This window comes from Cynocephalus volans, chromosome 11, assembly GCF_027409185.1.
Source record: "Cynocephalus volans isolate mCynVol1 chromosome 11, mCynVol1.pri, whole genome shotgun sequence".
NCBI classification, from domain to species: Eukaryota; Metazoa; Chordata; class Mammalia; order Dermoptera; family Cynocephalidae; genus Cynocephalus; species Cynocephalus volans.
The window spans coordinates 128613511-128639482 of NC_084470.1; the positions used below are offsets into that span (position 1 = coordinate 128613511).

Sequence of the window (25972 nt, forward strand, 5' to 3'; positions counted from 1 at the left end):
GGCCTCTGTTTAAACTCCAACCCCAAAACTGACTCTCTTTGCCAGACTTTTTGATGATATTCTAGAATATTTGTCTCACAGATGGCTCAAAAGGAATGCTGCTCTCAATTTAATCACGTTGGGCTCTATAGAACCCATGTATGAAGTAGAAAATTAGACAATTAAAAAATTTATTTGCCTTTTCTTCCTATTTACTAAATCATTGAAGCAATTAAAACATTTAAATCACAAAGTGAGATGATCACACATGAAAGAATATGAAAGAAAAAAACTTCCTCGTGAAAAAGTGCACCAAGATAAAATCTTAATTCTGTTGTTGAATTTGGGGCACATTGTTATAAAATTTTTGTTATAGTCATCATCTAGGCCACATCTTTGTGCTAAAATAAAATTATGTTAGTATTGATAGGAAGAGGTGTAATAATGTTACTATTTGCTGAATTTCACACAGGGTAAAAAATAGGCTTACATGTCAATCTTCCATTTTATGAAACTTATTCTAGCCTTTCATCCCAGACTTAACTGATAGTATCCTTAACTTATAATGAGATATCCTAAGTAAGAAAAACAAAAAAAATCCATTCCATCATTCTTTTAGTGTATTTACTGAACGAGCTTGAAAAATCATTTTCAAGAATCTGGTATCATCTTCACCGATAATTAGAAAACAGAATTTCGCAAGTGTGTTTATAATTGCCTTGATGCTAACCATTAGGACACTGACCTACGGAGTTTGTTTTACATACATCCTTGGTTGGAAAGAACAAAGAAGTCACTCACTCCAATCGACCAGTCAATGTAGGACTCATCTTTCCTACCCACAGACTATTTTAATTACACAGAATCTTTCTTCTTTGCAAGAATGCTTGTCCCATTTGTAGACAGTTTTAATTATTTGAAAATCATTGTTCTATTGAACTGAATTTTGCCTCTATTACTACTTACACCAGTAACAGCTGCCTCCTTCAAAATGAAGTAGCATGCATTTTTTACTTAATTTTTAAAATTTATTATTAGCATATTCCTTCTTATAAATTGTGCTATTTCTTCATGCCCCTTACCTGACCTATCACTTCCCAAACCCCCTCTCTCCCTACCCCCATCTCTAGTTTCCTTAGGTTTGTTCTCTCCTTCTGGAAATTCAACATATTATTGTGGTCTTTCCTTTCTTTCTTTCCTTCATTCCTTCCTTCTTCCCTTCCTTCCTTCCTAGCAGCCATATATGAGTGAGAACATGCAGTGTTTCTGTTTCTTTATCTGGTTTATTTCACTTAACATAATTTTCTCCAGATTCATCCATGTTGCCGCAAATGGCAGAATCTCATTCATTTTATGGCTGAGTAATATTCCATTGTGTATATATACTACATTTTCCTTATTCAGTTGTCTGTCTATGGACACTTAGGTTGGTTCCATATTTTGGCTCTTGTAAATAGAGCTGCAATGAACATGGGAGTGCAGGTATCCCTTCAACATGATGTAAAACAATCCGGAGGTTTCTCAAACAACTACAGATAGAACTACCATATGACCCAATAGCATGTATTTAATCATTATCTTGATCTGGATATGTGATGAATGAGTGTGTTCCCTTTACAATAAATTTATTGAGCTATGATGTATAATATGTACACTCTTCTGTGTGTGTGTGTGTTTATTGCTAGGGCTAAGGCTCACAGATCCTACAAACCCATTGTACAGACTGGGTCACAAACTCCTCACCTGCAGGTCCACAAGCTAGTTAATAGAAAAAGATCCTGGGAGCTGTGGGTAAAAAATTAATAGGTTTTATTCAGATGCAAGCTCAGGTAGCTAGCAGCAGCTGCCCTGGTGGCCTCTCAGGGCATACCGAGGGCAGTGAGGATCAGAGCCACTCGCCCTTTATACTTAAGTTCGAGAACCCAAGATAACTGGGTGCACATACGCAATTACAATAGACAATAACCAAGAAACACCTGTACACACGTGCATATTTACATCAAATGCTCGGCAAGACTCCAAACCCCTTAAGGCACCCTGACCATTTATATTTACTTTCCCTACAGTGTGATATTCCAATAAAACGTTCACAAAAAAAAAAGAAAGAAAGAAAGAAAGAAAGAATGAGGAATCACCCTATCTTATTACTGCAGTTTTATCAGTTGAAGGTAAACTGCTATTTTGAGATGGCTAATTTTGGAGAAAACTCATTGATGAAGGTGATAAGTATGTACAGCTTCAGTAGTAGTGTTATTGGTGACACTTATGAAATGTTTCATTCAGACCCTCTTCCTTGTTGGGGTTAGACTATAATAGAATGAGTTGAAAATGAGCCTGAAATTTACACAGCTGCATCTCAGAGGCATCAAAATTGAGTCTAGTTCCTCTTTTGCTAGGAAAGGTTAATAGAGTTTTGGATCTGAGAATCCTTCATGTAATGGATTTATTAAAGCCATTATAATTAAAAGAAAGAGCAAGCAAAAGTGAGCGAGTGAGTGAAAGGGAAAAAATGGAGAAAGATGGGAATAAATTAGATTGATCTGTATCTGTAAGACAGCAACATAACTACCTGAAAAAATTCGATAATAAATACATCTTGATCTACACTGTGAATCCAGTTTAAAGGAAAATTAACTTCTTTGTGGAGAGCAGGGAATTTTGCCTGATTGAATTGGAAAAATCTTAAACAACTGGCTAGCATCTGCATCATAGTGTGGTGCTTGGAAAGCATCGATGGTTTCACATGTGCCAGAAAAGGCTTACCCACCCATAGCCTTATCCTATCCACCACTCTCCCTTTTTTTCCCACACACTATGAGAGATTAACCAGGAAATCAAAATGGGAAAAAACGACCAAAACCCATTATTATATGCAACAAAACCTTGTGGCTCTGCCTTGAGAATCTAACTTGACAAGGGCAGCTCTACTAAAACATCTAACTGGTAAAATTACTTTTGTCCACAAACCAATGAACTAAGAATACACATTTTACTCAAAGATAGTGCCAGAGGACAGCAGCAGGCATGGAGCTGGCCAACTTTACCTTAAGCTATGAAGTGCCTTTTGCACAAATAACTCTAATCACATTCCCCATAGTAACTCCTCCAGATTTGGTATGACCCACTAAAAGAAGGAAATCATGAAATCATAACAAAGGATCCTAGAAATTTTGAAGAATCTCATTTTTAACTAAAGGCTTTCTCATAAAAATATAAGCTGTTATAACACATTTGAGTTTTTCTTTGTAAATCTTTAAATTCTTGTTAGGAAGAAACTGGAACTGAGAAACTTAAAAAATAAGGTGTTAGATTCTCCTGAAAACTAAAGATCAATGAGAAATAAGGAAAACACATTTTTCAAATTATGATATGTCAACTGGCATGGAAAACTTAATTTATCAAAATTGGTGTAGCCTATAATTGGAGTAAGAATTCTGAGCCTAGACTAAGTACATCTAGTTTAGGAGAATGAAGGAATCTTCCTAAGGTGCATTAAAGTTTTTAGCTGCTAAGGGCAGAACTCTACCTGACATGAGGGTTGATAATCAATACTTGCCACAGAGAGTCCTGAGATCTGACTAAAGCTTCAGTTGAGTGATTTCAACATTTTTATTTTCAACAAATATTTGTTGGGCCTCCTATTATGGGCTAGGCATAGCCCTGAAGCTACAGTAGTCAATAAGATGTTCAAAGTTTCTTTTATGACGAACAATTCTAGACAGGGATGGGAGAGGGGAGCTAAAAAATAAACTACTGGGGTGTGTGTGTGTGTGTGTGTGTGTGTGTGTGTGTTTGTATAAGATCAAGTTGTGATAAATAATGTGTAGAAATTAATTAGGGGAAGAAAATAGAGTATGTGTATGCATATGTTTGGGTGTAGAGAGAGGTGGCATTTTATTTAGGGAGGTCCAGAAAAACCTTTCTGGAAAAGTGGCATTTGAACAAAGATCTAAAAGAGGCAAAGGAACCACTATGCGAGAGCTGGAGTCTTTCAGGCAAAGGGAAAAGCAAATGTAAAGCCCCGTAAGCAGAAATGAGTTTGGCCTAATCGAGTAACTTCGAAAACCCAGTGTAGCTAGAGTAAAGAGAGTGGAGTCAGAAAGTGAGTTTGGAGGGGACGGCCGAGGGCAGATCCTATAAGGGCTTGTAGAACATGTTAAAGAGTATGGGTTTTAGTCAAAGTGTGATGTGAACCATTGGACTATTTGAATGGAAGACTCATATGATCCAACAACGCACCTTAAAAGTTACTCCAATAGCTGTGTTGAGAACTGACGTAGGGAGGAAAGCATGGAAGTACACCAAAAAAGTGACATTATTGCAGTGGTCAAGGTGAGACACGGCATTGGCTTGGTCTAGGGTAGAAATGGCAGAGATGGGAGGCATGATTGGTCATTCTTGGAATATGTCTTGAAGGAGAAGTCAACAAAATTTGTAGATGAATCAGATGTGGGATATGAAAGAAACAGAGAAATCAAATATGACTTTTAAGCTTATGGCCTGACTTGGTGAATATGCTGTTACTTTCACCGAGATGGGGGAGAAGAAGTGTTTTTGTCACTATTGTTGTTTTGTGTTTGTGTGTGTGTGTGTGTTTTATTTTCTTTCTGTTTGTTTGCTTTGCCTTATTTTTTTGTTTTGGAATTCATGGAGGTAGAAAATAGAAAATTTTGTTTGAGATTTGTTTGGAAATCATCTTGTCACGTACATGGAAATGTTAAGGGAAGTTCAGGAGAGAAGCTAAGGCTGGAGATGAAAATTTAGATGCTGTAAACATTATACAAAATTTAAAGTCAAGAGATTACGCAACATTTCATAGGGAGACAGTGCAGATAGAAAAACAATATCCAAAGGACGAAATGCTAGGGGACTCCAGCATTTGGAGACTGGAACACAGAGGATAAGCTGACAGTGGGAAGCAAGGAGAGGAGGCAGAATCTAAGTAAAGAAATTGCATCCAGAAGGTGAGAGAGAGTAACTGTAAAATCATACTGAGAAGTCAAATAAGATGAGGCTGAAAATTAAGCTTCGAATGGCCAAATGAAAATTGTCGAGAAGTCGTCACTGCAGCAGTGATACCCTGATTGAAGAGGGTTAATGGGAAGTGAGAAGGTAGCGAAAGCATAGACATCTCTTTGGAGGACGCTGGAATAGAAAAGTAGGTGATATCTGGAGGGCTGTACATATTCTAGGGAGCATTTTTGTCAGATGGGAGATAAACAAGCTGATACAAATGATTTAGAATAGAGTGGAAAGTGAATGATGCAAGATCTAGAAAGAATAATTGCTAAAGACAAGTCCTTTAGTCACTGAGAAGAAACAGGATCCAACACACAAGCTGAGGTCTTTGGGTGGGAGGATTGTAATAGAAAAGTAGGGCAAACATGGGTAGGTGGTGGGAGGTGTCAGGTAAATAAGTGACATGTAAATAAGAAGTGTTGGGAGAGCCAATCTGCCACGGGCTCTAAGCACCCTGCAAATTCTTGTTGGGTGCCCCAAGAATGGGAGACCCTAAGCACTCTTTATCCAGGTGGTTTCTCAGGGTTGGTTTTTGCAGCAAGCAATTTTGAGGGATGAGGTTACATCTCCACGTGGATCAAAAAGCAGGTCGGCTTAGTTCCTGCTATGAAAACATCAGACTCCTCAAGATATTGTTCCTCAGCAGCGATGCAAAACCACCACATTCACACCAGTCATCTGAGCCCATTTCAAGCCACTCCAGTAAAACTTGCACGCTAGGGGAACCTGTCTAAGCATGACGCTCTCACGCGGCCTGCTGTGCTGTAAGTAATAAAGCCCTTTGTCTCTGACTCAAGGGTTTTGTGTCTCCTGCCAGCATCCATGAAACAATAACAGGCTAACTCATTAGCTTATAAGGAGAAGCAGCCCTGTCGATTTGGGACCTCAAGTCACCGGCTTACCCAGATATGGAGCTGCTCTTGCCTGGGGAGTACAGAGCAAGTGGCATGCACTGGGGTGCTCACAGGACATCGGGAGACAGAGGAGGGAAGAGGCAGCTCTGGCACTTGAACATCAGCCCTACAGTGAGGATGGAGGGGAATAAATAGCATTCTTGTCGTCCCCCACTGTTCCCCTCATGGGCTAATCACCCCACCACTGAACTGCCTGCACTCCCAGCTGGGGGACAGTGTGGCTTTCTGGTAGCTGTTGCTCTAAACCCTAATACACACATGGGTTAAATTCCTTAGTTCCTGAGGTAAAAATGTGTCCAAATTCAACGGATGGAGTTTGGATGGGGCTTATACTAAGAAAGGAAAGTTTAAGTGACCTTATGAGTGGGGTCTCTGGGCTGAATTAGCACACAATTGTGTCTTCCACATCTGTATAAGGTACTTCCTAAAGTCCATGAAAAGATTCATATTATCTTTTAATTCTATTTCCCCATGAACTTTTCGAAGTACCCTTGTAAGCATAAGGTAAATAATGGGTCATATGTCAGAGGGAATTCTCCCATGTGGAGTTTGCCACATGTATTTTACCCTTCTGGCTGGTCCAGTAGAAATAATAGAGAATCTGAGGAAGAGAAAGGAAAATGATAGCTTTTGATAAAAACTTAATGGATGCTAGAGAATTGACAGGGGTAATTTCTCAATATAACAGTGCTACCTGCCTTGGTTTACCAGCCATGAAGTACACTCCTCTAAAAACAAACAAACTATGATGTCTTATAGCTCTCTGACATGATACACTGATTTTGGGGTGCTCAACTTGGACTTAAACACTAGCAAGGAAAGGGACCATTAGGCTTTGTCAGCCAAATGGAAATGGTACATTTAAGATGACAACTGACCTACTCTTAGCAGCATTTCAGCTTTACGTGAAAAAGTGGTGGCTACCCTTTTGAATGAATCTTTTTTTCCACTCAGTTGCCTTGAGCAAAACCACTTACTCAGTGGGGCCCCTGATTCACAGGGGTTCCTCTCAACTCCTGGGCCTGGCTCACTGAGGTTAGGCTAAGTGAAAGCTGATGATATTCGTTGAGCAGTGTCAGTTACACAGCCCTGACATTCTAGAAGACTGACGGAGGCAAGGGTCAGTCTGCACAATGGGCTGAATTGGAAGCTGGTCCTCCTAGCCTTAGACAACAGTCCTAAGAAGCAGGCATTTTATATTTGTACTAGATTTATATTAGGACTATCACCAATGATCTAGACATATGGTCTGCCACTTGGAAGACCACCAGAATGGCAGGTAAAAGATACTCCTCTTTGAGGCCGTGAACGACAGCAGCAAATTTCAACTTCCAATCAGAAAGCCTGGTTCAGTCACACAGCTGACCATGGTAAGGGCCCATTGTCTAATGAAACCAACTAGAATACAGCTGATTATCAAGGCTGAGCCACAGTGGCTGCCATCACGACCTGGATCCATCCTCATATCAGCAAACATACCCACTATCATGGACTACAGCAAAGGACTGCATGTTTCTGATCTAGAAGCCACCATTGCATGCCAGACTTGAGGTTCTGCCCAAACTGGCCTGACTATCTGGCAGCAAAGGTGGCCACGCTGCCCACTTCTAGAAAATTGACTGCATTGGATCTCTGACTCCTTCTGGGGACTACCGCTGGTGGCCTCCTACTGCCGACACATTTTCAGTTTATGCTGTTGTTTCAGTCTGACCAGCTGACTCTTGTTTTCAACTTTCCAGGCTGCCTGCAATCTGACAACAGTGTGTTTTTTTTTTTCTCACGAAGGCCACCTGATGATGGGCCGATAGTCAAAATATTCAATGGACGTTCCACGCCCTCTTATCATTCCCCGATAAGGCTGCTGGTATCATTGAGATGTGGAATAGACTTTTAAAAGATCAATCCCCAAAGATTTCTGACTCTACCTCCTTCACACTTTATTAAGGCAGTCCGGGCATTAAACATGGCCATTGCTGGAAAAGACTTATCTCCTATTGGTCACCTCCTGGGTACTGATCAGGATAAAAGAGGGGAAACGTTCTATAAACCTATTTTTAAAATTCATAATTCTGCCTCGATCATTCATGGGCCTGAAACTTCCTTCTTTTCCCTAACAAAACCCCTCGGCAGCTTGATTTGTACACACGCTGAGTGCCAGCCCTACCTAATGGGGAGACGGAGAGATTCAAACTTAACACTGATTCAGCTACCTAGATTCTTTTATTGAATTAATATGGTCCTAGATCGTACAGACAATGACCAATTGGTTGACTATACTGCTCGCCAAGTGTTCTGACAGTGACCCAACTGCACTAAGGTGAAAAATATGATGGATCTCTGTAAATATTTTTTCAAATGACCTTTTCCATCCACATCTGACCTCTGGCTGAAAGGTATTGGTACAAGCAGATGATTGGAGAAAAAATTAAGTTGTAGTTGCTGGGATGGGACACAGCAGTCTCAGGGCCGTGGAGGAAGCAACCCCGGCACCTAAGGGAAGAAGACTTTAGACCCCAAGAGTTTCAGGGGAGGTGGGGCAACTACAGTCATCTCACCCCTTAGATTCAGCGGTGAAGACTGGCCACAATCACATGGTCTAGCTGAATCTAGCAGCAGCTGCAGCTGACAATTTAAAGTCATGGCAAGATTTGTCATTCCTGTCCACATGCTATAAAAACAGAAAAACTCTTATGGACTTGGCTGGTCCTAAACTGTTCTGCCATGCCTGCCACCATGAATGGCAGCTTCTGAACTGCCCCTTCCTCAACCCCGAATGTGTACAAACAGACAGACTGCACGGCCTTCTTTCAACCTTGATGGTATAAATTCACATCCTTCCCAAGCAGCTTTTGTGTTGCCATACATGGGAGTCAAAGCTGCAATTATTCAGTGACACTGCTCAGTGTACCAAATTAATCAAACCAATGTAACAATGATCTAAAATCAAGTTTAACAACAAATTCTGAACTGGAGTGAAGTGTGTTTCTTTGTGTTATATGCTTGTATGTGGGAGAATGTCTCTCCTTTGGGGGTTAGGCTTGCTCACCTGTTGCTCCCATGATTATTGATAGTGGAATCAGAGATTAGAAGGCCAATCCAAACTCCCTTGCATGGGTCACAATGGATAATAGACTGGCTTCAGACTACACTCTGGCCATCTGAAAGAAGACCTACAGGTGCCCCTGAGACTTATTCACAGTTGGCTAAGTCTAAGAGCCCAGGGAGGTCTGCTGCAAAGAGTCCTCTTGATAGTATATTTAACTAGATGCCGTATGAGACAAATTGAACAGATTTGGTGCCAGTCTCTGCCAGTCAGATTAAGCAGGGTGGCCAATGCAGTGGCGTATTCATATGAAAATTTGAGTACAGCCAAGAACAGGTAGGGCCTATCGCTGGAAGAGGCAATCCATCACGGGCCCCACGCGTTCTTGTAGGTCCTTGCTGGGGATGCCAAGTACGCAAGGCCATGACTACTTTTTATCCTGGCCATTTCCTCAGGTTGGTTTTGAAGCAAACAACTTTGATTGAGGAATGAACTAATGTCTCCCCTGGGACACAGAGCAGGCTTCTTACTGCTTGACATAAAATCACTGAATCTCCTAACTTAATGTTCATCAGTTGTGACACAAATATGCCTGTGCAGTGCTCATCTGGGCCCAGATAGTGTCAACCTCATAGGAGCTGGGTGCAGGAGCAATTGATATAAACATGGTGCTCATGCTGCTTGCTGTGCCTTTTTCCCGATCCAGAAGTCTTAAGTCTTCTGCCAGCATCCACAAAGCACTAAAACAGTACAACTCATGAGCTTGTAAGATGGATAAAATCCAATTTCAGATTTGGCAATAGGTTTGGTGGAGGGAAAATAAGGTAGTTCTTTTCCCTGAGCAAAATTAGAAACCTGATAATCAACTTAAAGTGGCAAAGAGGGAGGAAGTATTGGAAGTATGAAGAAATAAAAGTATATAAAAAGTTTATCTTAGGAAGTAGAGCTCTAAAAGGATTGTCGTCTAGTGCTAAAGGCCCCCTTAAGATTCGGAGTCATAAATTTAAAGTGACACTCACCAGTTCAATGTGTCATGTGTGAGTTTTTCTCCAGACATATTTGAATTGCCTGTAGGTGTAGAGAAGGTGGAGGGTTAGGTTTAACCATAATCGTACTTTTTTCAGGCAAGTACAATGGAGAGAGACAGAATCAGGGAGCTGAGGGTATATGCAAGGGGATACTTACAATGCTGTATCGTGGGATCTTAGCTGACACAGAAGCTAAGGAAGGCAGTGAGTAGAAAAAGTGGTCAAGACAATAAAAAGGTGAACTGGAAAAACAGAGGTCCTGGTCAGAGAACAGAATGACCCAAAGTGAGATTTTTAGGTAGGTTATTGGTGATGACAAAGTCTAAGTTGTGACCAAAGGAGTGGGTAGAAATAGTGAGGTGGTGGTCACAGTCACTGGAAGTAAGGAGGTCAAATGACAGGAGGCAGTGGGTTCCATGGATTGTCTGCATGGGTGCTGAAATCCCAAGAATGGTGACAGGAACAAGATATTAAGATATCAGTGACTGAGAGGAAGGTCTCAGGAGGTAGGAAGAGCACTGCAGCAAGGAGAGGTAGAGGGCAGCGCTATTCTAAGACACGTGATTCAAAACAAGCTGGCATGTTGGATGAAGGAGACCTACTTGCCTAGATGTGGCAATGAAGTGAGAAGGACATTTAGTTTACCTTAGGGACCAGCTGAATATTGGGTTTGAAAAAGAATAAAAGACAGCCACCATTTGAGAAGGTTGCAGAAGAAATAGTGTCCTGAAAATATAGCTAGGTTTTAGCTTATGCAAGGACGTGGAGAGAATGTTCAGAAAAGAAGTTCAGGATATTAGTAATTGGGTTTACGACAAAGCTTGAGATCTTCAGTATATAGTGGGAAGTTCAGAAAGGGATGGGAAATTGTATGAAATTAGGGAATGTAGAGAGGATTTTGGGATAAGAGAGCAGGGCTTGACGGGTGACCTGGGACGCTGTGACCTCTGTGGTGACTGAGGTAAGCAGACTGGTAAATCATAGTGAGGTTGTTTCTGGTGGACTTCATGATCAGTTCTGATTATAGCCCCTTCAGGAATCATTGCTTAAGTACCGACTAGGGACAGGTGAGGAGGGTCGCTGCAGAAGGAGGGGTGATATCTGCCAAGAGCATGTATCATAAACCTCCTTTAAAAGAGGTATTCAGTAAGATAATTGTCTGATCTATGGTTTTTGGATACTTTTCCTTGTACGGGCACCTGCGTTGCTCAGGGCTGAAGTAAAATTCTAGACTTGTGGTGGTTGGAGAGGAGATGCAAAGGGAAGGAGGTACTTCTGAGGTGTCTTCTGTGTCAATGTCAGGAGACAGACTATCTCAATGAACAACCAGAGCAGTGGGCCTGGTAAAAGAGCTATAGTGACTGATTAGGTCAGGTGGAGGTCACTAATATTATTCTTCCTGATGATTAACGTGCTGAAAGAAAACTTTTGGAATCTCGGGCAGTTAGAAAAAGACATGATCTGTCAAGAAGGGCATCCTCGTGAGCAATAAACACACAGTCGGCCGTGTCATATGAGGATTTGCAGTACGGTCTGCTGTAAGCACAGCTCCCAGTATCCCCAACCTCTTCTCTGAATATTTTTTTCACCTCCTTTTTCTAACCAACACTTGGGTATTATCAGTAAATTTTACTTTCCTTAAACCTCTTTTAAATGAGGGTGGCCCCCATTTCTCACATGAAAATGGAATCCTAGTCTTCTACGTTGCAAGGGCAGCACCTTTGGTATAACAATGTGGAATATTGAAAATTTAATTATGAATTTTGTGGTGAAAAATTTATTATGTTTTTATTCTTTTGTTTCAGAAAATGAATTATTTTTTCTAATGTTTGTTGGTAAGCAGACTTGAATTGGAGAGCTGGCATCTGTCTGCTGTTTCAAGAGCTTTTTCCTGGCTTGTGTGACTTCAAGTCAACAAAAGAATGCTAACCCGATAAAGTAGCTATAGCCCTTGACCCCGTGGTTATCTATCTCTGTCGTAAAGGTCTCACAAACATATCTATCTCTGTTTTAGTCTGTATTCGCTTTTCCAAATCACATTACATTTCCCTACTACCTATGATACCTTTGTAGATAGGAGTAATAAGCACTCAACATGATTTTCAAAAATAATCTACAGATAAGAAGGGATATACCTGTTCTGACTATTGTAGCTAACATAATAAGATCAAAAGTAATACAAGCAGAAATGTGCTCATATACACCATGAATAGTTTTGTTTATAGAAATTAATATGGATAGTAAAGGCAAAGGTAAATGAATTAGATGAATCTATTAAAAAATTAATAAATATTTTATTATGTAAATAAGGATTGAAACAAAGTTTGATCTCTAAGAGTTATAGTTTTACATGTGTGTTAAATATCTGTTCAAGTTATTTGGGAACTGTATTCTCAAACTTGAAATTGTAGGTAAGAAAAAAAAGTGCATCTCTAAGAACAATGAGCCTAAAATGTGAAGTCAGCAAATGAACAAATTCTATTGAAAATTTCTCTTTAAGTAGGAGATACTGACGGTCCCATATGCCACATTGCTTCATGAGTACATGAAACTTTGAATGATCCATGTTTGGCCCTATGACTATTTTATTTGGATTTAGGTAAAGTGACAGGATTTAATTTTCAAGGAACAGTGAACACTTCATTTTTAGCAACACTGAGCTGGAAGCAGATGAACCTTAGAACGACAACCCTGTGTGCAGTCACTTTGCCAGGTGGCTCTCATCGGGGTGTTTGTTGTTAAGAACCCCACTATTTGTGCCTGAGGTTTGAAGCCAAGACTTGACAGGATCCCTTGCTGCACTCTTCAGTTCTTTCTCTAGAGAGCAGATGGGTGAGGCAGAATAAAATCCCAGCCTCAGAGGCAACAAGATAGCATTCCAGAAACCAGGGATGGTATTCCTCTTAGTTGGAGTAAATGCTAATTGGAGTTGGTGAGTGAAAGTTAGAATTAAAATTGGACTTGGCTTATGAGACGGTTTGAAATTTTGTTGAAGGTATTATCATAACCATATTCTGATAAACAGAAACAAAATGTTAACATTAAAAACATTAGTCAGTTGTTTCCAATTTAGCTTGGTTGGTTAGAACAGGACGGTTCAAGGGCAAGCACACAGGTCATGAGATCCTTTTTTAATTTTCAGAAGTAATATGTTCATTTGTATTAAAAAATGTTAACTTATCAAGCTGTTTGGGTTCTTATAATTTCCAACAAATTCTATCTGGCATAAATAGTATAAATAGGTCCTCTTTACTGATTTGTCTAAATGTGCCTTTTTATGGCTCCAATATGCCAGTCATCATATCATCTTACATTTCTGTGCATCTTTTTGCACATACTCTTTCAGTTCCCTTTGGGAAGAGACCATGTATTTTCATCATTATTTCCCTAAAACTGAACCCATTGCCCCAGATTAGAAAGCTAAAACATAACAGAAAGAAGCAGCCAACATTCCTTCTCGTAGCGGTCAAGGGTGGTCATGCAAAATAAAGATAATTTATTGATTTTGGAATGGACTGAACAGTGTTATTCCACTACAGGCCTTCTCCAATTGTAAATGTATTTAGCTTACCATGAAAATTATGTGAATGTGTGGGTTTAAGTAAAGTAGACCTTTAAATCAAGTGTTTATACTCCATTCTCATTTTAATTTGAGGGTTGCAGCTGTGGGCACAAATACTTAGGACAAGATGTGAGGATATTTTGCCAAATAAATTTTAAAAAATAATTTTGGGGAATAGTAACCATTATTCCATTTAGAGGCATGATTTAATTCTAAGTATTAAAATACCTAAACTGACCTTTATATCTTTCTCAATTGTCTCATTAAATGAGACTTTTGGTTTCTCTGGGTCATGGGAACTTGCTTTACTTGCTAGAAATTCCAGAAAAAGCCTTGGATAGAAGCGAATTCTCCTTCAGGGGAGCTCGGTTTCTCTCACCAGGATTCTCTGCCTCTTGTGCCATTGCTATGATCATTTCTCTCTTCCTGTGGTCTCAGGCTCTCTCTATTTCTGTCTCTCTGGGTATCATCTTCTGAGACTCAGTTAATTTTCTACTCTGGTATATATGACCTTTACGTTATAAAAAGTTAGAAAAATTACATTGCATATGCAAATATTTTCAATGTGGAAGGTAATTACACAAGTAATAAAGAGTAATAACACATCCTTAATTACAACAAGAAAAACAAGGAATAGTTTGCATTTATATTTAACAAACCTAATGGCTTCTTTGAATGAAATTCTATCATTAAGTTTACTATACACAAATACGTTTTTCATCATAATGGAAATTTTAATCTAGCAAGCAGTACAATTGGAAGTCTATAAAGTGCATGAAAAGGAAACTGTGTCCTTTCTAACTAAAAAATATATAAAATGGATATATAACAAATAAAGATAAAATAAAGTTGAATGTCTAACTATTCAGGGTGAAGGGGAGGCAAGGGAAATAGTAAGTTCTTTATTAATAATTAATAATAAATATATTCATCTCATTGATTAAATTAAATGATATTTTCACCTTCTTGGTACTACAGAAAAAATGAAGAGAAACTTGACACCTGCTTTTTTACCTGAAGCCATTAAGGATGACAATTCTCTTATGCTACTACCACTACAACAAGTCGGCCAGAACCTGTTTTCCAAATCTAAAAAAGTGACTTCCTGCTAAATTAAAAAATGCACATAAGACTCAGAGTCTCCTAACGTAATTGCCAAAATGTCCAGGATATAATTGAAAATCACCTATTATATCAAGACTCAGGAAAACCACAGCATGAATGAGAAAAGAAAATTAACTAATGGCAACACTGAGATAAATCAGATGTTGGTATTATTTGGCAGAAATTTTAGAGTAACTATTACAGAAATCACTCAATAAGAATAAACAAATTCTCTTGAGAGAAAAAAAAATAGAAAGCATCAGCAAAGAAATAGATGTCATTAAAAGGAAGAAAATGGAAATTATAGAATTGAACAATACAATAAAAGAAATAAATAACTCCCTGGATGGGTTCAACGATAGAGAAGAGATGAGAAAAGATAGAATCAGTAAATTTGAGGACAGAGCAATAGAATTTGTCCAATTTGAGCAATAGAGAGAGAATAGACTGGGGGGGGGGGAGGAGCAGAGCCTCAGAAAACTGTGGAAAAAGAGCAAAAGACACAAAATTTATATAAGAAGAGTCCCAGAAGTGAAAAAAGAGAGTGGAGCTGAAAGAGTATTCAAAGAAAAACTGGCTAAACATTTCTCCAATTTAGCAAAAGACAAAAATCCACAAATTTGAAAAGCTGGTAAATCCCAAATCAAATAAATCCAAATAAGTCAACACCAAGACATATCATAAACAAATTTCTAAATATTAAAAACAAAGGAAAAAAAATACTAATAGCAGCCAGAGACAAATGATGCATTACCTATAAGGGAACACCAGTTTCAATGACAGAGGATTTCCCATTTGAAACTATGGAGTGCAGAAGAAAGTGCTATACCATTTTTCAAATGCTAAAAGTAAAGAAAAGTTGACTATAAATTTTATATTGAACAAAACTATCCTTCAGGAACAAATGAGCAAAAACGACTTTTTTTAGACAAAGAAAAACTAAAAAAAAATGGTCACTTGCATATTTACCCTTAAAAAATGCTAAAGGCAACTCTTTAAATGGAAAGGAAATGATAAAAGAAGAATCTTGAGAGCACAGAAAGGAAAACAAAAAAGAGAGAGTGAGCAGAAACGTAAGTAAATACAATAGACTTTTCTTCTCTTTATGAATTTTCTAAATAACATGTATTGATGAAAATAAAAATTCCAACACCATCTGATCCCCAAGACAAGGATATTTTAAAGTGGGAAAGAGAATAAGACCTAAATAGAAGTAAAGTTCGTATGCTTCACGCAAAATGATTAAACGTTGAAACCAATTGACTGCGATAAGTCATATACAGAGCAACCACTATGAAAATTACACAAAGTGATATACCCCAAAACACTGCAAATAACTCAAGATAAAACCCTAAAAAATAGTCAAGTTCGTTACAGGAAATCGAGAAAAGAGAAACAGAGGAATCAAAGAGAAAACAAATAATAAAATGACAGGGTTAATCCCTAACATATTAATAGTTACTTAAAGGTAAGTGATCTAAATACATCAACTAAAAGGCAAAGATTGGCAAAGTGAAATAAAAAAAAAGATGACCCAACAATATGCTAAGTATTATGCTGTTTACAAGAAACTCACTTCAAATTCAATGGCATTGGTAGGCTGAAAGTATAAAGATGGAAAAAGATATACCATGTAAACCTAATTTCTCAAAAGGCCGGAGTGGTTATAGTAGTATCAGGTAAAGTAGATTTCGAAGCAAATAAAAGTCTATGAAACAAAGAGGGACATTGCATAATTATAGAAGGATCAACCCATCAAGAAGACATGATGATCCTAAGTGTGTATGCATCAAACAACAGATCTTAAAATACATGAAACAAAAATTGATAGAACTGAAAGGATGAATAGACAGATGCCAATTATTGGTATGGACTTCAACACCCTTCCTCTAAGCAAGTAATAGGACTGCCAGCCAGAAAATCAGTAGGAATGGAGTAGATCTCAACAGCATGCCCAACAGGATCTAATTGACATGTATAGAAATCAGCCTTCAACAATAGCAGAAAATCCTTTTTTTTTTTTTCAGGTACCCATGGAGTATTTACCAAGATAGATTATATTCTGTGTGGTAAAAAAAAAAAACTCAACAAATTTGAAGTAATTGCAATCATACAGAGTGTGCTCTCTAACCATAATGGCATCAAACTAGAAACCAGTAACAGAAAGACAAGACGAAAATCTACAAACACTTATAAATTAAATAATACAATTCTCACTCCTAAATAATCCAGGAGGAAAGAAGAAGTCTCTAAAGAAATTTTAAAAATACAAATAACTAAATTAAAATGAAAGTATTACATATTGAAATAGGTGGAATGCAGCTGAAGTTGTATTGAAAGTCAAATTTATTCTAATATATGTTTATATTAGAAGAGAGAAGAGGCCTTAAATCAATAATAAAAGTTTCGACCCCAAGTAGCTAGAAATTTTATTTTATTTTTTTGCTTTTATTTTATTATTATTTTTATTTTGCTTTTATTGCAAAGTCTATTAAAAACAAGCAGAAAAAAGGAAATAATAAAGAGCATAAATCATTAAAATGGAAAACAGGAAAACAGAGAAACTAAATGAAACAAAAACTAGTTCTTGGGAAAAAAAGGAATCAAAGAAATTGATAAACCTATAAAAAATGGAAAAAATAAAAAGAGAGAAGATACAAATTATCAATATCAGGAATGAAACAAAAATTTGTACAGATCCTACAGTCATTAAAAGAACGATAAAGCAACATTAGGTTCATAAGTTTTACAGAAAAATTAGCAACAACATAGAAGATATGATCAATACAATGGCCCAACATGGTCTAATTGACATAGACTTATCTAGAACACTCCACCCAATAATTGCAGGATACACGATTTTTAGGAAAAAATTGAATCAATCCCTTGAAATCCACAAACTACCAAAACTCACACAAGGAGAAATAGGTCATCTGAATAGTACTATAACCAATACTGCAATCGAATTTGTAATTCAAAAGATCCAGAGAAATGAAATCTCCAGGCTCAAGTGATGTCACTGGAGAAGCTTACTTCATATTTCAAGAACACAAATTTTACACACTTGTAGAGGGTTAGAAATCTTGATTCTCCCTTGATTTTTAGAATAGGGTTTTAAGGTAAATACTTGTATGGGGCAGAAGCCCTTGGGTAGGAGGCAACAGCGTACAGCCAGAGGGCAAAATCCCATCTAATCAACACTAATCACTGCTTAGGGATGGGACTGTATTTTAATTTTAGAGCTAACAGGTGGTTGTCATTCCGATCCTGTTAAGAGATTTTTAAGAATTGCTGCAGGAAAAGATGTGAAAAGATGTTTGCTAGAGGCAAGCTGTCTGTTGTTGGACACTTTAGAGATAATTATACTTAGATTTTATCATAGGAATGTAACTTTTGCTTAAGGAGAGGTTATACTATAGATAATGCAAGCAGTTTGACCAACTTAGCTTTTCACAAATTGTATTTTGGCATGTCACATTGTTAATTTTACTGATGTTACTGGTTTCCATTGTTTAAGCTATACGTAGCCATAGACAACTTTTATAACACTGCCCATGTCCTTATCTTTACAATAAAAATCTCCTCTAATAGAGGAGTTGCTGAGGTGCAGTCCCTCCAGGATTCTTGGGCATTCACGGTGCTTTGAGTAATCACTTTTTTGGTCTCCATTACACAGTGAGAAGTGTAACACATACTCTCTTCCAGAAAACAGATAATGAAGAAATATTTCCCAACTCATTTTATGAAGCCAGTCCTACCCTGATCATAAAATCAGACAAAGACAGTACAAAAAAACTCCCCCAAAACTATAGACCAATACATCTCATGAACTTAGAAGCAAAAATCCTTAACAAAATACTGGCAAACCAAATATACATATACCAAGACTAATGGGATTTATTCCAGGTATGCAAGGCTGGTTCAATATCTGACAATGAACCAACGCAATCTACCATATCAGCAGGCTAAAGAAGAAAACTATATGATCATATCAGTTGATATAGAAAAAGCATCTGACAAAATCCAATACCCATTCATGATGTGATGACTCTTAGCAAGTTAGGAGTAGAGGGGAGCTACCTCAACTTGATAAAGAGCATCTACAAAAACCCCATGGCTATCATGGTCAGTGGTGAAAGACTGAATGCTTTCGCAAATGAGATCATTCATGACATGATCATGTCATGAATGATCATGAAAGAGGCAAGGATGTCTGCTCTCACAACTCTTACTCAACATAGTAAAATAAAAGGCATATGGATTGTAAAGGAAGAAATAACACTATCCCTATTTACAGATGGTATAATTGTCTACATAGACAATCCCCTGAAATCTACAAAAAGACAACTCCTAGATCTGGTAGATGAGTTAAGCAAGATCTCAGAATATGAGATCAATGCACAAAAATCAATCATATTTTTATACACTAGCTGTTGAGCAAGTAGCCTCTGTTGCATATTACCAGGCGTAGAGGTCTGGACACCTCTTCCCACTGTGCTTTGGTATCAGAGTCACCAAGGAAAACACAATGCATTCAAGCACCGATTGGATGGAACATCATTTTACTCACACAGAGAAGAGACAGAGCAAGATCAGCTTAGTAGTGAGTGCTGGTTCCCCAAGAACAGGCAGCAGATACAAGGCAATTGACTACAAGCATCCCTCTTGTGCTGCAGTAGAAGGACCTTGTCCCCTCCCCAACAAAGGACAGATATAGCAGTGGGGTTAGCCCGGTGCCATAAGATGCACATGCTTAAGCAGAGCAAAGGAGCACACATTGAGTCTGAAATAGGGAAAGATATTCACACCCAAGGTGATAAGTCCAGCACAGACTGTGAAGCCTCTACCTCTTGGAAAGGAAGTGTTCCTAGCCCAAAGAATACTCCAGGATCATTCTTAGATGGTTGAGTGGGGGTCTGAAGACTGCATGCATGTGACTGCCTTTCCCAACACAAAAACTAACATATAGAAGCAAAATTTAAAACACAATACTATTTACATTCACTCTGAAGAAAATGAAATGCTTGGGTATAAACTTAATAAAAAACACCCAAAGTCTGTATGCAAAGAATTACTCAACAATAATAAAACAATACAATTAGAAAATAGGCAAAACACATAAAGACATGTTGCTGAAAAAGATAAAGAGATGTCAAATAAGCACATGAAAAGACAGTCATCATCACTAGCCATTAGGGAAATGCGAATTAAAACCACAATGAGATATCCTAAGTACCTACTAAAATTGCTAAAATTAAAAAAAAAAAAAATAGTGACAACACCAAATGCTGGTGAGGATGCAAACAAATCAGATCACTAATACATTGCCAGTGGGAATGTAAAATGGTACAGACAGTCTGGAAAACAGTTTGGTAGTTTCTTAGATAATGAAATATGCAATTACCATACGATCCAGCAATTTCACTCCTGGGCATTTATCCCAAAGAAATGAAGAATATTCACATAAAAGCCTGTGCAAAAATATTTATAGCAGCTTCATTCATAACAGTCAAAAACTGAAAATAATCCAGATGTCCTTCAATGGGTAAGTGGTTAAAAAGCCTGTGATACATACATACTGTGAAATATTACTTAGCAATGTAAAGGAACAAACAACTGATACACAAAACCTGAATCAATCTCCAAAGAATTATGCTGAGTGGAAAAAACCTATTCCAAAAGTTTATATACTGTATGATTCCATTTATATAGCATTCTTGAAGTGACAAAATTATGGAAATGAAGAACAGACTAGTATTTGCTAGGGATCAGGGATGAAGGGATGCGGAAGGAGAGAGGTGGGATCCTTGTGATGACAGACAGAATTGTGCTGTATGTGGACTCTATCTGGGTCAATCTCATAGTTGATACAGTGCTATAGTTTTGCAACATGTTAGCATTGGGGAAATGGGATAAAGTACACATGAGCCTCCCTGTATTATTTTTATAACTACATGTGAATCTGCTATTATCACTTTAAAAGTTTAATGAAAAAATACAGGAAATAAAGAAACACATGTTCAGAGACGAAAAAATATGTGACATAGTAGATAAGAGGATAAATTTAGGATCAGAAGACCTAGGTGTGTATCCCCAATCTGCTAATTCCCGAGAATTGAACAGCTGTTCACGAAACCTGTTTCCTCTTTATTTTAGGTACAGAGCAATACTAGATTTTCCAGTCTTTGCTGCAGTTAAATGTGGTCATATGACTAAATTTTGACCAATGGAATGTGGTTAGAAGAGACATGCATTATTTGTAGGGCTTGGTTCATAAAACTTGCAGGTGTCATGCTTCATTTTTCTTCCTTCTCCTATGGCATGCTGCAGAAAAGCATGGCAAATTTGGGAGTCACATTTTAAAGATAGGAGGCTGTGACCCTGAATCACCATTTGGAGGACAATTGATGATGGGAGCCCATTTTTAGAATTCACATGCGTGAGAAATAAACTATTTTATTACGCCACAGAGATTTGGGACAGCCAGGACATCTTAACTTAGTCATTCTCGGCAGGTCTTCAGAAATCAAGTCCAACAACTTTTCCATAATATTCTACTGCCTCTCCTGTTTGGATGTGCAGATCCATTGGTTACCCATGTCCTTTTATTCAATGAGGCAATATTAGCAATGGCCTCTGACTTTGATAGAATCCCTTCTTTATAACCCTAAATCCGACATTTTAATAACAATTATAACCCCCCACCCTGTTTCAAGAAGGATTTAAAGTAGCTGACAAAAATGCATACACTATACTAAAATCAAATAGTTTAGAAAGAAAAAAGAAACAAAAAAGAGGCAAGAGCAAGAAATAGAAACAGGAAATTTAAATATCCCCAGGGGTTTGATAAACACATAAATATATTCCAGAAAGACCTATATGTTTGCAGCCCTCATGTTCATTTCTAGCAGTCTACATGATGTGTTACAAGGTTTATTTCATGCTTTTTAATCACTTAGCAAGATTTATTTGTATGCCTTTTTAAAAATTAAGGTAAAAAGCATGAAAGCTAGAAGGGTAAATACCACTTATCTTGATATGGACACCAGAGAGGTTTTTCTGCTATGTATTCTCATTGCGAATACAGTGAATAAAGAAGTAGACATCTTCTACAGCAACCTCACAGCAAACACTACCACAAGCCAAAGACTGTTAAACTTCAAAACAGAAACATTCAAAGCAAAAAGGGAAATCGAAGTATAAATAGACTCCCTCTGTTTTTCTTATACCTCATTTACTTTTCTCAGAAATGCCCAATAACAAGTAAAATGTTTTCGGGGGGTATCACCAAATCTATTGAGAAAGAAACGAGACATCTAGAACATAATTAGTTTTCTCAGTGGTATTCAGGCAGTTTTGAGTAAATTGCTGCTCATTAACAGATTGGGGCCTGTCTCAAAAATTCTGAAAGTTTTGAGAAAATGAAACAGACAGAAACATAACTGTTCATTGGAAAACACGTGTAAATTTCCTCCAGGTTTTTGAGTCAGAAAAGACAGAGCAGTTTAAACTTGATGTATGGAAGGACTTTAGCTATAGAGTCATTGAGGATGATTATTTGAGAATGCATAATTGTCCCTAGTGTAAATATAGATAAATTTTAGCAAATTTAAACACACAAAATTTAACATCCTTATCAAATTTAATAGGCAAAATTCAAACATTTTCTGTTTATAAGGTGAACAATTTGAGATGCACTCCAATTCTCAGTATAATGTACAAAAATATTCTCCCTTCCATACACCTCTACTACCCTTATTTTTGACATTTTCCTCATGATATGTGAAAGAAGATGTTTTTCATGCCCACAAGGGGGACCCTTTGCACCATAGCAACAGGGTTTACACAGCACAGCTCTTCTTGCTGAAACACCGTTTGGTTAAACCCATGGTCTGCCATAAAATGCCAGAAAGTCAAGTCACTTCTTGTCTCCCTGGCCTCACCTGTGAATCCATGCTGACAGATACAGACATAACCTGAGGCTTCCTGGTAGCTGAATGAGGAAGGCAGCCCAGCAATGTGTCCATACTGTTTCTCTGAGGACAGCTCCACACATTCGCCATCAGACCAGCAGGGGTTACTGCTGCATTCATTGATGTCAGTCTCACACTGGGCCCCTGTGTATCCTGCAGGATAAAAGTTCAGAGAAGCTGCTGGATCAAAGCCATTAAGTAATAGAGCATATGCCCGAAAGGAAGTGGACCACTGTACGGGCATCAATTAACAAGTTCATATGCCTGTCCTCAAGGAGCTAGCAAGGGGAATCGTAGGAGGAGGCTTACATAGACATAAATACAAGCAGCAGCAGCAACAGGACCACTTTTATAATTCTGATCAATTTTTTTAAAGAAAAATTTGATTATTAAGTCTTGAAATAAAATGAGATTTCTGGATAACCTTGATTTCACCTGAACATTTTAATGAAAGGTTCCCAATGTACAAATATTCCTACTGCTTAAATTTTTATCAAGAGATAAACTAAAATATTTTTCAAGACAGTTGCTGAAAAGTCAGCAGTATCCACATAGCCAACCTTAAATTCTGTTCTTACAACTCAAAGTAAAGGTAAATGGTTATTTCTTAACACTCAATGAGCCAGAATAATTTATATCTGCATGGAATTAGTTTGATAATTTTATTAGGAACAGGAATAAAAACAGTAAAACATGAAAGATTTATTCCTTTAAAAAATTAAAATGTTAAATATAAATGAAAATTTCCTACCCAAACTGTTTCTTTGCTTTTACAAACATGTGCACCTGTAAAAAAATGTAGTTTTATTGTGTGTGTGTGTGTGTGTATTTAACATAACTGGAATGCAACCTTCTGCAACTTGCTTTTTTCACTCTCTTGTATAATCTATCCATGTTAGTGACATAGCTGTAACTCATATTTTTTAAATACTGCCAAGTATTTCAGAATATGGATGTGCCATAGTTTAACTATTCTGTAATTGGTTTTGTATACATTTCTGCTATTGCAATGTTGCAATAAATATCATTACATACAAGTATTCCCTTGTGTAAATGTTTGTGTAGAACCCTAGAGTTAATGCCCAGAAGTGGAATTTCTGGGTTACAGAGTATATACATTTTTGTTTTAGTAGAGACTGGCAAATACCTCTAAAGTAGGTGTAGCATTTACACATTACCAGCAGTGGATGAGTGTGAATGTGGGTCCAAACCCTTGCTTTCATTTGCTATCACCAAATATAAAATTTTTTGCTAATTGGTCAGATAAAAAATGATACCTCATTGTTGTTTGGGTTTACATTTTTACCAGTTACTATTGAGTTTAACACTTTTTGAATGTTTTTTGATCTTTTCATATCTTTTGCCTGCTTTTTTCCATTCAACATTTTTCTTACTGATTTATAAGCGTATTTATATACTATGTGCAGTGCTACTTCCAAATGTAAGTTTAGTAGGATAGTAATGTAATGCTGATGGATAATGGGATAATACCAGCTATGCTGTGAGACGGTAGAAGACATGTATGAAGTTCTAATAGGAACATAGTTCAATTTACAAAAAAAAGGGATTTCATAGTCACCTAAAGACCTTTGCAACATCACTTAACTCTGCTGAGGAATGTTTTAAAACAAAATTTACAATCCCAAATTGTAAAACTTGTATATTTCTTTACTTTAAAATCATTCAATGGCTTCTCCTTTCCCACAGGATAAAATTCAAAGTCCTTAATGTGACCTAGAAACTCCCTGCATATCTGGCCCCCTTCCATCTCAGCATTCTTACCTCATTGCATTCTCCCTCTACCTCCCTAGTACATGTTCTACCCCATGGCTTCATAATGCTGTTGTCTCTTCTAGAAAATCTTTCTCCAGGTGTTTGCTTGGCATCAAGTCACCTGTAAGGGAGTCTCCATCAGGCAGCAGATTTCTCAGCAGAAATCTTACAGGCCAGAAGAGAAGGAGCTGATACATTCAAAGTACTAAAAGAAGAAAGCTGCCGACTGAGAAAACTATACCCAGGAAGGCTGTCCTTCAGAAATGAAGGAGAAATAGTGTATTTCTGGGCAAACAAAAACTGCAGGAGTTCACCACCACACCAACAGCCCTGCAAGAAATCCTCAAGATAGTCCTGCTTCTGAAGTCCAGAAACGATAATAACCACCATGAATACATGAGAGAGAACAAAACCCACCAGTAGAGCAGATAGGCACATGAGAAAGAGGAAGGAACTGTATCTTACCACCTCAAAAACCAATGAACACTGAAGACAAACAATAAAAGGGAAAGACAGGAATAAAAGATATCTAAAACATCCAAACAAAAATCAATGCAATGCCAGGAGTAAGACAATACCTGTCAATAGCAATGTTCAAGGTCAATGGACTGCATTCCGCACTCAAAAGACACAGACTGGCTGAATGGATTAAAAAAATAGACCTAACTATATGCTTCCCACAGGAAACCCACCTCACCTGTAAAGACTTATACCGACTAATAGTGAAGGGGTGGAAAAGCTATTCCATGCAAACGGAAACCCAAACCAAGTGGGAGTAGCTATTCTTATATAGGATAAAATAGACTGTAAACTAAAAACTGTAAAAAGAGACAAAGAAGGCCGTTATATAATGATGAAAGGATCTGCCCTGTTTGGCTAACTCTTCAGCAGTTTTTCAACTTTATCTTGTATTCCTTTTTCAGAATAATTTCCTTTCATAGATAGAACTGAATAAGATTCCCCCGTTTTCACTCATGCCACTCAATTCTTTTCTTTCATTGCTGTTCTAGTAATTCATAATGATGTATTTATTTGTGTGTATAGTTGCCTGCCTCATGCTCCACAAAAACAGGGACTGTGTTTATTTTATTCACTACTCTACCACTGAACAGTATTAAGTAGCAGACCTTCGATCAATGACTGAACGACAATCAGGTAGTACTAATCAGTGGCTGTAAATAACAACTTACATTATAATCTTAGTTTAGCGTATAAACCAGAGAATTGACTGTTAATAAGCAAATGATGAGAATATAATGTGATTGTTCATTTTACAATGTTAATAAAAACCTAAATTCAGTCATATGTCAAATCATGACCACAACATAAATCCTGCTGCTCGATAGAATATTTGTTACATATGACAACTGGGGCCTTTCTCAACCATCTGAAGAAGAAGCTTACAGGTAAAAAATGAAACTAAAAGAACATGTCAAAATAGGATCCCACAATTCTTAGTACTGACCCCCCTACAGAGCCCTCAGAGTCTCTTGAACTTGAATATCCACTTTTTAAATATTTTTATTTCATACTTAAGATTATACAACGATTCAGCAAATAGTTGTCACAACAAGTTT

At 37.6% G+C, this 25972-nt stretch overlaps 1 protein-coding gene across 1 annotated transcript in view; it reads right to left on the reverse strand.

Annotated features, from left to right (window-relative positions):
- CRB1 (crumbs cell polarity complex component 1) overlaps positions 1 to 25972 on the reverse strand; it is a gene marked incomplete at its 5' end in the record, with an annotated part of 145600 nt that overhangs the window by 95619 nt on the left and 24009 nt on the right. The window contains one exon of the mRNA XM_063115280.1: positions 22593 to 22775. Within this exon, the coding sequence (XP_062971350.1) occupies positions 22593 to 22775 (183 nt within the window). The remainder of the gene's footprint in view (positions 1 to 22592; positions 22776 to 25972) is intronic.